General features: G+C 45.1%; 1 protein-coding gene across 6 annotated transcripts in view; it reads right to left on the bottom strand.

The window, feature by feature from the left end:
* The window catches only part of MAPK15 (mitogen-activated protein kinase 15), a 157,220-nt gene that overhangs the window by 66,361 nt on the left and 78,627 nt on the right, over window positions 1–12,232 (bottom strand). For all 6 annotated transcript variants that reach the window (XM_069221164.1, XM_069221162.1, XM_069221165.1 and 3 more), the window contains 2 exons: window positions 9,095–9,200; window positions 2,494–2,908 (listed from right to left, as the gene is read on the bottom strand). In XM_069221164.1, coding sequence (XP_069077265.1) covers window positions 2,494–2,908; window positions 9,095–9,200 — 521 coding nt within the window. The remainder of the gene's footprint in view (window positions 1–2,493; window positions 2,909–9,094; window positions 9,201–12,232) is intronic.

Raw genomic sequence — 12,232 nt, 5'->3', positions numbered from 1 at the left:
TTTTCAGCCAAATACATTTAACCAAGGATTGTATTTACGCGAGCAAAATGTTTTAGAGAACACCTTGTTAGACACTCATGGTCAGAGTTCATTAAATAGTAACATACTTTTAATTAATATCAATGGCATTCAGGCATGAACAATAAGAGATTGAAAGACAGACAAAAGAAGAGGGCAGAATATGACAGATTAAAAGTTATTGGGGGTCACTGATCTTCAAAGCAGAACAAGTGACAAAGAGTCCTAGTATAGAAGCACTTAAGTAATTAGCTCTACAAACTAACAACCCTGAAAGCTTTGTGGGGCAATGGCGCATGTCTCTGTGTAAACATGACCCTTTCACTTGACAGTCCATAGGACTAATTCTGCTGGTCGGTGTAGATTGAATTAACCACCCAAATTGATATGATAGGGAATCCATGTGTTTCGGCTATTCAGCGGCACTTGATGCAACTTTAGAGTTGCTATATTTTTATTGGCTGCAATTAATATGCCCCTCAACAGGCATGCTCCTATATGCGACTGGTTGTGGGAACACTTCAGGAACAAGTATCATGGTTGCAATGCAAGGTGGAGCTCTGGACTGACTCGGACTGATTTCTGTCCATCTGTCCTGTCATGATTAAAGTTAGCTACAACTCCAGCAGTAATGCGTAGATTCCTCTTCCTCACAATGAGAGTACTGTTTTCAACTAGGGAACAAACTTATGATGTCAATTATTCTTGTTCCTCATGCAGTATCCTTGTCTCTAGAGCACAGCGGTAGGTCCAGGATGGCTTCACTGGCTCCTCACACCGTAGGAATCCTTCGTCCTGAGTCAGCAACTTCAGAAGTCAGCCATGCAGTTGGCGGTCTATCCAAAACAGCTTCACCCCTGCTGGTAACCATAATGGGCCATATGGATTCTGCTCGGCATGGCAATGAGCACCAGTACACAAGCCGCACACACCAAGTAGAGGTCTTCAACATTTGATGTACTGGTCCCAAACGAACACTATATATATTGAGCTTCTAAAGCTGGACCGATGGCTAGCTTCTGATCAACAGAAATGTTTCCTTCAAATTTCTGGGTTGGAGCCAGTCAAGAAAAAAGTAAGATCTGCAGACCTTTGACTTACTGAACTTGGGACTTAGGAAAAAGGTTTTCACTGGAAGTGGCTGGCTTATTTTAGCTCAAGAAATCTAACTCAGCCTAGAAACACTGTACAAAGAGTCAACAGCAACGCCATACCTAGAGCTGGCAGCAGGTTGGTTCCTACGTCAGAGGTCACTGCATGAAATTCTTGTATCCGGACAACCAGGAGGAGAAAAACGAAAAGCTGCAGGGTGTTAAAGTTGAACTAAGAGCATCTCATTTATTGTAAGCTCTTGTTTGTAAAGAGGCAATATTCTCAGATGATGCGAGACCAATACAACTTGTTAAGCATCTGGTCATCGAGCTAATGGTAGATGCTGCATACTCCTAGTTAGCGATTCCCACCTATAAACGCCTAGACATCCTGTGCAGAGGCCAGACACGGCTGTAGAAACAAGCATTCTTGGGACTAGTTGTGTGCAACCAGCTCACATTTATGGGCAACGACTAGTTGTTTCCCAGGATCACTATTATGAAAAAAAACTTGGGAACATTCCTAAAGGATAAAAGACTGGGTGGCACTGAAAGCAGCAGGGTCAGCTATAAAGCTGGAATCTAGTTAGCTGGAGCAGAAAAAAAGAAAGGAGATTTTTTGTGAATCAACTGGCTGAGGTGTGAACGCGTCCAGACTGAAATTTACATTCCTGCTAGCCAACACATTTTTCAGCAGCTTGCCTGCAGCAAGGATCAATGCTGGAGTCTGGCGGATTATCTGTTCCATGTGGACCTGTCAGTAGGGTCTTTCTGGGCACCTGTTCCTTTCACATCTTCTATGAGAGCTGACACCTGCATGAGCAGCCTGATCCACAAAACTCTAGACCATACGTGCCCTATCACCTCATCAGTCCCATGATTTAAAATATGTGTCTCTGCATCTTTGCGAGGGCTGTTTTCTTCTCGTTGTACACACATCTGGGTGTCCGTCACATGAGGGCTATAGATCCTATTTGTTATGTACAGCACTGTGGAGCCTTCCTGGCCCACGGCTGTGCTTTACAAATACACCCAATTAAATACAATACAAATAAAATAGACATGTACCAAGAAAGACACACACATGCAGTCCAAAGACAGTAAGAACGTTCTGAGTATGAATGAGGGAGTAGGCATACATGAAAGTCTGCAGACGGAAAAAGAAGAAGAAAGGAAATGGCAGAAGGGGTTCAGGTATGTGGGACATAGCTGAGAGTAAAGTAATGTCCAACTCAGATTCTAGTGTGTATGACCATAATCCTCTTTTGGAAAGGATATACTTCTCACTCGATGAGCAGCGTGCTTGGCATAATGGTGCAAGAAGAAAGAGAGACAGACAAAGAGCCACAGCAGGGAGGCAGAGCGAGGGGGGCAGCTCACGTACTCTGTGTCACGGTGTGAGTGATGGGGTTGTAGGTCTCCTTGGTGGAATGGGGGCTCTGGACGGGTTTCTGTGTAGTCTTCTCATTCCCGGTGGTAGAACTCTCTACTGGTGCCAAGGTGGCTTTAAGAGTCTGAGCTTTAGTGTCCTTGGGATTCTCCTGTGACACCACATCTGCAGCTGGAGCACCATGGTTGGAACCAGGAGGTCCTTTCACATCCTGCGATGAAGGCACTACTGCGGCGGCTACATTTGCATTAGAAACTGTGGGCCCCATGTGATTCCCAAGAGGGCCGTTCGCTACTGGTGCCTGGGGTTGCACCCTGGAGTCTTTCTGATGTGATGGGACAGACTTAGTGTGGTCTTTACGAGCCTCCCTTTTCTGGCGACGAATGTTTATTTTTCTGTCCAAGATCATCTAAAAAAGTTGTGAGAATAAATTAAAGTTGGATTTGTTCCACATGGTTTATTTTCCTTAAACAATGGTGCTAAATAATAGTTACTTATCTGAAATACTGACCATCCAGCAAACACAATGTCTTTAGTAAGCTGTTGAGCACTTCTCGCAAAGGGCAAATGGACTGTTCTCCCGCCTGGTCAGGGCCAGTGACTGTCTATTTTAAAAAAGCCTACCAGTGTAAGATCTCAACCACTGTGGAATGTATGGATGAGTGAAAATTTAGAACTGGCATCTTTTTATTTTGTTACAGATTATGGGGAGAACTAGCATATGATGTGCTGCAGGTTTACCCTGCAAATGGGCACCAACAAGTTTTACAGGGGGAAAAAAAAAACTTTTCCAAACATCTCAGACCACATTTATCTTTGCATTCTATAGCACAAAAAACACAAATTTGGCTTGAACTGTTTTATAATATGACAACAGTTTCAAAGGTCAGATTTCATAACTATCGATTATGAATATTTTATCAATATTTTGAGGCATTTTAAACTGGTAATAACCTTTCTTTACAATTTAAACAGTGACTGGAAAAAAGAGTCAGTTATATAATCACTAAAATGTTAACATGTTTAAAACAAGGAGCTTAGAAATGTTATGTATTTGAAAGGATGTTCATTGGGGATGACAGATGACCTCTCCAGAGCATGGGAGCTTCCGGTTAATGACAGCTGATTTTTGGGAGCATGGGTAAGTATCCCATGTAAGAGAAATCGGATGTTTAAAGTGAGGTAAGGCTGAATACTGTGTTTACAGTGGATTCGCAAAAAAACCTAAAAACCAAGGAAATCACTACTTAAGGTGCTACTTTTACCCCGAGCCACGCCGGCGCCTAACCAAGTCGATTTGAACACCAACTCCTGTTAATACTTTAGAAAGCTTGATATTTGAAACTCTTATAATGGTGTGACTAAGTTCTTGGAGTGATACTGTTAAGTTGTATGACGATGTGTGTGTTGCTATAGGACGGTGAGTGTTTGGTTGATGTGTTGCCAAATGACGGTGAGTGTTTGGTTGATGTGTATATGATGGTGGGTGTGTTGCCATATGACCGTGAGTGTTTGGTTGATGTGCATATGATGGTAGGTGTGTTGCCATATGACACTGAGCGTTTGGTTGATGTGTGTATGATGTCTGGTGTGTTGCCATATGACACTGAGTGTTTGGTTGATGTGTGTATGATGTCTGGTGTGTTGCCATATGACACTGAGTGTTTGGTTGATGTGTGTATGATGTCTGGTGTGTTGCCATATGATGGTGAATGTTTGGTTGATGTGTGTATGATGGTTGGTGTGTTGCCATATGATGGTGAATGTTTGGTTGATGTGTGTATGATGGTTGGTGTGTTGCCATATGACGGTGAGTGTTTGGTTGATGTGTGTATGATGGTGGGTGTGTTGCCATATGACGGTGAGTGTTTGGTTGAGGTTTGTATGATGGTTGGTGTGTTGGCCTAGGATGGCAGCCTAGTGACCTCTATTACTACTTGAGAAACACTGAAATGAGATCCATTTGATAGAGTCATTGATAACATTTATAATGTTGAAAGTTGTATGATGATGTAGTTATGTTCTTGGAGTGGCAATGTAGCGCACTGGCAAACGTTGGCTGTGTGGGTGCATGATGGCTGGTTTGTTGGCACATGGTGATGGATAAGTGTGTACAAGGGTGAGTGTCTGGGTGTAAAATTGTGGCTGTTTCAATGTGGGCGTGTGCTTGTCTGATGGGGGAGTTTAGACACATACAAGCCATTTCGTGAGTATAATGGAGGATGTGCAGTTGTTGAATGGTGTGGGCATTCGATGATGAATGTATAGATGTAAGTGTGCGTGTCCAAGTGTATAAACGTAGCAGTGTGTTTGTCTGAACAGGTGAATACTTGTGGTTGTGTAGTCATACACTAAGTTAAGTGGGTGACATATTGTGGTAAATGTGTGCTGCCATCTGATGGTAATAGTGGATGATCTGACATTTGATGCACTTAATGTTTTATACTGTTTAGTGGGTTATCCTTTGCTTGAAAATGTGGTGACTTTGCAAATACTGTATGCTGGACTCAGGGTTAAGGTTGATTTAATTTGGTGGTTGTACCACAATGTCAAAATAGTATGCAAATACATGAAATTCATGATTCTTTAGCCATTAATGTGGAAGCCACTGTTAATATGTTAGCCTGGCTTAACTCCTGTTTGTCGTTCGCTTTCTTGTATAAGCAAACTTCACTGTTTGCGTCATTGTTTTTGTGTGTTGGCATACGATGACAATGGGAATGATGGTTTATAATGGTGGATGTATTAGCTCATGAAGTTGACTGGGTGTGCTTATGATGGTGTATATGCGATCATTTGTTGCGAGTTGTACAAACATACAAATGTGGTTTTACTGACCAATGATATTGGTCATTTGAATGTATGGCAGTGCATGCATTGAAATAGTTTATTTGCATATGACATTGGTGGGTGTGTTGATGTAGGATGGTGCAGGTGTATAATAGTAGTGGTGTAGTCATAGGAATTTGGTGGGTGTGTTGATGTATGATGGTGGTGGTGCACCATCATACATCAACACACAGTGGTGTAGTTATATGATGTAGCAGACTAGGCATATGATGGGGACTGTGTTGGTGTATGATGGTGGTGCCAAATCACCCAGCTGCACTGGAGATACTTGAAGGTTCAGGGTGATTGAGGACTCCGGGTAGGTGAAAGTTTACCTTTTGTTGCATGCATTAAGGTTTGATGGTCCCAAGCCGTCCATCTGCATTGAAGGATCAGGGTGGTCCAGGAGGCCATGCAGATAAAAGATTGCCTTTTATTGCATGCATCTAGGTTTGATGGCCTGAAGCTGTCCAGCTGCACTGGGGATACTTGGAGGTTCAGGGTGGTCCAGGAGGCCATGCAGATAAAAGATTGCCTTTTATTGCATGCATTAAGGTTTGATGGGCCGAAGCTGTCCAGCTGCACGGAGACTGAGTATGTTCTAAGGTTTAAGGTGGTTGAGGACGCCATGTAGATGAAAGTTTACCGTGTATTACATGTATCATGGTGAACAATCTCAGGCTGCCCAGAACCATGGGAATGCTGAAAGGAGTCCATGCTGGTGAAAGCTTATGGTTCATTGCGCGTATTAAGATACTATGGCGTCCTAGGAATTGAGCTGGATGCCAAGATCTTAAAGGTGAAGGTTCAGGTTTCTTTGCATGTGTTAGAGTGCAACAGTCCCCAGTCTTCAAGCTGCATTGGGGACGTCTGAAGAGTTTTGGTTGGTTGAGAAGTGCATGCAGGTGAAAGTTTGCGTTCATTAGGAGCATTTTTGGAACGTCAAAGGACAAATTATGATCAGCTGCGTGAGAAGATAGTGAGCATAATATACTAGAGAACTATGGGTTGTACTGATAAGGTATTGTAAGGAAATGCCTCCTTGGCATGGTTACCCCCTGACTTTTTGCCTTTGCTGATGCTAAGTTTTGATTTGAAAGTGTGCTGAGGCCTGCTAACCAGGCCCCAGCACCAGTGTTCTTTCCCTAACCTGTACTTTTGTTTCCACAATTGGCCCACCCTGGCATCCAGGTAAGTCCCTCGTAACTGGTACCCCTGGTACCAAGGGCCCTGATGCCAGGGAAGGTCTCTAAGGGCTGCAGCATGTCTTATGCCACCCTGGGGACCACTCACTCAGCACCAACACACTGCTTGTCAGCTTGTGTGTGCTAGTGGGGATAAAAAGACTAAGTAGACATGGCACTCCCCTCAGGGTGCTATGCCAACCTCACACTGCCTATGAAGTATAGATAAGTCACCCCTCTAGCAGGCCTTACAGCCCTAAGGCAGGGTGCACTATACCATAGGTGAGGGCATAAGTGCATGAGCACTATGCCCCTACAGTGTCTAAGCAAAACCTTAGACATTGTAAGTGCAGGGTAGCCATAAGAGTATATGGTCTGGGAGTCTGTCATGCACAAACTCCACAGAACCATAAAGGCTACACTGAAAACTGTGAAGTTTGGTATCAAACTTCTCAGCACAATAAATGCACACTGATGCCAGTGCACAGTTTATTGTAACATACACCCCAGAGGGCACCTTAGAGGTGCCCCCTGAATCCTTAACCGACTATCCGTGTAGGCTGACTAGTTTTAGCAGCCTGCCACACACCAGACATGTTGCTGGCCACATGGGGAGAGTGCCTTTGTCACTCTGTGGCTAGTAACAAAGCCTGTACTGGGTGGAGATGCTTATCACCTCCCCCTGCAGGAACTGTAACACCTGGCGGTGAGCCTCAAAGGCTCACCCCCTTTGTTACAGCACCCCAGGGCATTCCAGCTGGTGGAGTTGCCCGCCCCCTCCGGCCACGGCCCCACTTTTGGCAGCAAGGCCGGAGGAGATAATGAGAAAAACAAGGAGGAGTCACTGGCCAGTCAGGACAGCCCCTAAGGCAACCTGAGCTGAGGTGACTCTGACTTTTAGAAATCCTCCATCTTGCAGATGGAGGATTCCCCCAATAGGGATAGGAATGTGCCCCCCTCCCCTCGGGAGGAGGCACAAAGAGGGTGTAGCCACCCTCAGGGCTAGTAGCCATTGGCTACTAACCCCCCAGACCTAAACACACCCCTAAATTTAGTATTTAGGGGCTCCCCAGAACCTATGAACTCAGATTCCTGCAACCTAAGAAGAAGAGGACTGCTAAGCTGAAAAACCCTGCAGAGAAGACGGAGACACCAACTGCTTTGGCCCCAGCTCTACCGGCCTGTCTCCCCACTTCTAAAGACACTGCTCCAGCGACGCTTTCCACAGGGACCAGCGACCTCTGAATCCTCAGAGGACTGCCCTGAATCTAGAAGGACCAAGAACTCCCGAGGACAGTGGCTCTGTTCACCAAAGACTGCAACTTTGCAACAAAGAAGCAACTTTGAAACAATTCGTGTTGCCCGCCGGAAACGTGAGACTTGGTACTCTGCACCCGACGCCCCCGGCTCGACTTGTGGAGAACAATCACTTCAGGGAGGACTCCCCGGCGACTGCGAGACTGTGAGTAGCCAGAGTTGACCCCCCCTGAGCCCCCACAGCGACGCCTGCAGAAGGAATCCCGAGGCTCCCCCTGACCGCGAATGCCTGCTTCTAAGAACCCGACGCCTGGTAGGGACACTGCACCCGCAGCCCCCAGGACCTGAAGGATCCGACCTCCAATGCAGGAGCGACCCCCAGGTGGCCCTCTCCCTTGCCCAGGTGGTGGCTACCCTGAGGAGCCACCCTCCCCCCTTGCCTGCATCGCTGAAGAGACCCCTTGGTCTCCCATTGCTTTCTATTACAAACCTGACGCTTCTTTGCACACTGCACCCGGCCGCCCCCGTGCCGCTGAGGGTGTACTTTCTGTGTGGACTTGTGTCCCCCCCGGTGCCCTACAAAACCCCCTTGGTCTGCCATCCGAAGACGCGGGTACTTACCTGCTGGCAGACTGGAACCGGGGCACCCCCTTCTCCATTGAAGCCTATGCGTTTTGGGCACCACTTTGACCTCTGCACCTGACCGGCCCTAAGCTGCTGGTGTGGTAACTTTGGGGTTGCTCTGAACCCCCAACGGTGGGCTACCTTGGACCCAAACTTGAACCCCGTAGGTGGGTTACCTACCTGCAAAAACTAACAAACTCTTACTTCTCCCAGGAACTGTTGAAAATTGCACTGTCTAGTTTTAAAATAGCTATATGTGATTTATGTGAAAACTGTATATGCTATTTTGCTAATTCAAAGTTCCTAAAGTACCTACCTGCAATACCTTTCATTTGAAGTATTACATGTAAATCTTGAACCTGTGGTTCTTAAAAATAAACTAAGAAAAGATATTTTTCTATACAAAAACCTATTGGCCTGGAGTTAAGTCTTTGAGTGTGTGTTCCTCATTTATTGCTTGGGTGTGTACAACAAATGCTTAACACTACTCCTTTGATAAGCCTACTGCTCGACCACACTACCACAAAATAGAGCATTAGAATGATCTCTTTTTGCCACTATCTTACCTCTAAGGGGAACCCTTGGACTCTGTGCATACTGTTCCTTACTTTTACTTTGAAATAATGCATACAGAGCCAACTTCCTACAGGTATGCATGGTTAACATAAGACATGCAGAACATTTATAAAGAAAGTTATTACCTCATAGAGCTTATTGCGATACTCAGACACAGTTAGCTGGATATCATCGTCGACAGGAAGAATGACATCATAGTCCAAGGAGGCCTCTCGAGATGGGCAGTGGAACCTGTAACCCAGGGTACAGAGATTCAGACAGGGCGAAAGAGAAGATAAAAACCTTTCGGTCAAACAGCACTGTGTAGAGGGAGAGAAGCAGAGTCCACTGGGCAAGAAAATTGCAGTAAAAAATGTGGCTATTACAGTGTGCTCTTTTTTAATTTAGTAGCCAGGCTGGCTCTGACTTTCTCCCACCCGTTTTGTAGAAAGATAAAGGGAATTTTTGTAATATTTATATGAATATTATGGCTGGGTAAAATTGTGATATGGAAAGCTCATGGGAGGCTATACACATGAAAACTGTACACAAAAGACATGCAATATACCAGCACAATGAGTCATGCAGTGAATATGCAGCTGCAAGCACATTTCAAGTTTCAACATTGATGCAAGACGTTTTCTGCTCTAGACTAGTCTACGCCCAAATGTAAATTAAATGAAAAATAGGACTGTCTGAATCTCTCTTGCTCGTTCTTTTCCTGCTGGACGATCTGTGTCTGTCTGTACAAGAGTGCGTCTGTCTGTATGCGAGTATGTTTGTGTCTGTCGGTGTGTCTGTGTGTATCTGACTGCGTGTCCGTTTATGTGACCGAGTGTGTGTCTATTTGTATGCTTGGCTATTTTTGTACTGGTCTGCCTGTGAGCGCTTGTCTTTGTAGCAGTCTATAAGTGGGGCTGTCTGTCTACAGATGTGTGTGTCTGTCTATGTGTCTATGGGTATGAGTGTGACTGTATGTGTGGGTATGAGCCTGTTTCTCTGTCGGAGTGTGTGTCCCCAAATGAGTCTGCTTCTGGGTGTTTGTCTTTGTATGGCCTGGGTCTGTCACTGTGCCTGCCTCTGTGCTCATTTGTGTGACAGTCTTTTTCTGACTGAGTGCGGATATCATTCTGGCTATTTTTGGGGTGTCGATGTCTAATAACTAAAAACACGGTTTTCAGTCATTTTCATCCTGAGTGACGGTGGCTCAAACGTACAAAGGTTTTTAACCACATTTCCCCCTCCCATCTACTGTCACTATCCTGGAAAGGTACATCCTCATATGACATACATGTTTGTGTGTGCTGTCTTCATGTGAACTCATTCACTGTAACTGAGAGAATAGTAGTGGCTAAACAGAGACATTGTGAATGGCTGCCAGTGGAGTTTCCCTTGAGAGTGTGTTGGGGTTGACACTGTTGGTCTCCAGAAATGTCAAATGACATGGTTGCGGATCCTGAGGAAATATAACTTAAGGCTGTCACTCAGAGGAGCACAACTAGCACTGCAGTAGCTAGGGGGCGCCTAGGAATTTCTACTCATGTTGCGTTACCTACAACAGAGGTTTCTGACAGAAGGAATAGCTTCATATCGTCCATGAAGGCTATAGAGGAAGAGTGTGGTGCGTACTACCATTTCTCCAAATCTCACCATCCACAGATTAACAGTCAGGCAGAGAGGTTACGAAAGCAGGAAAGAGTGTGATGGGCACCTCTAAACTGGCATCCTCCTAGCAAGCCTCGTCTTTGCCTACCCAGAAGTGCATCAGAAGGAAGTCCGGCTCTATCCCTTTGCACTCCTGTATAAGGATTCCATCTGTGGCTCATACTTTGTTACAAGGGGTTTGGGAAGAAAACCCAAGCAGAGAACATGGGATGCGGTAACTTGGGCCTAAGGAAAAAGATGTCTCAGCTGAAGCAGACAGCAAAGGACAAACCTCATGCTAGATAGGAGCTCATACAGTAGTCTGACCAGATGGTGACCCTCACATTTAGGATAACGCCATGATCCTGAAGCGAAGTTACTCTTGTTGTCTGGAGGGCAAATAGTGTGTTATTTACTCCATGTTAAAAAAGATCAGGTTGTCAAATATTTAGTTATGACTGGTGCACAAGCCTGAAGTTTTTGCTGTTAAATCGGTTGCGGTTAATCAGTTGAAACCCTAATTCCAGAAGGAGGAAGAGGCAGCGCTAGTTGTGGCCACAGCCCAGGTCAAGGAAGCATGAATTTCTACCTAGCCTGCTCCATAGAGCAGAGATGGGTGAATCAATAGAAATAGAAAAGAACATCACCTCAAATCTGACATCAGCACAGCAGGCAGAGTGCTTTGAGAACCTGTTCTCATTGTCCCCTGAAATAACCCCAGTTTGTGTCCATAACAGGAGGGGAGGACTGTCAGTCTCATAAATGCAATATGCAAAGCCAATGTCCAGGACTACACTAAGGAGGTGATGGCCAGGATTCTGGGCGTACAGGTCATTGAGCACTCCCTTGCTTCATATGCTAGTCCAGTGGTGGTGGATCTGTAGACACACAAGGGTCAACAGGCCTCAAATTGTTTTGTGGACTTTCAGGGTCTGAACAGGATTACTAAGACAGCCACCCATTCCCATCTCTTAAGCAGACGAGTTAATGGACAAGCTTAGTGCACCAGTACTTATTATCTGATCAGTGACTACAGGCAAATTATCTTGGCAACAAGGACAGGTGGTACTGAGTTTCAAGATGCCCGAGGGCCTCCTACCAGTACAGGATTATCCCTATTTTACTTAAGGATGCCCTATATCTTTTAAAATCTTTTTTATAAAAAACACAATGTTACATGAATAAAGAAAAACACATCACAACTTACTGACACTGGTGTAACACATACATAATGTGTCAATGCATTGTACATGATAAAACTGAGCTGACAGCTTGACCATCCATAGAGTCAGTCAAAGTTCCTACATTCCCTCCATTGGCCCCAGATGTTTTCAGATTTCCATGGGCAACCCTTTAACCTTGTATATTGCACGCTCAGGTCTGCATGCGCCAGTCCATTCCAGCATGCCATTGGGATACTGTAGACAACTCACCAATTCCCCACTTTTGGGCAGTGTCTCTCCTGGCTACATTATAAAACAGCAGTGTATATTTAGGTAGGGTTTGGTTCCCCCTAACCCACTCCCAATTTCCCCAGAATGCTCAACTTCTGGGTTAAGTTTACTGGTTCCTCTGTGACCATTGAGATGCATCAACCGATCTGTCACCAAAATGATTGTATCGATGGACAGTCCCAAAGG

The sequence above is a fragment of the Pleurodeles waltl genome, chromosome 2_2 (genome assembly GCF_031143425.1).
Source record: "Pleurodeles waltl isolate 20211129_DDA chromosome 2_2, aPleWal1.hap1.20221129, whole genome shotgun sequence".
NCBI lineage: Eukaryota > Metazoa > Chordata > Amphibia > Caudata > Salamandridae > Pleurodeles > Pleurodeles waltl.
This window is presented reverse-complemented; position numbering and strand designations above follow the sequence as displayed.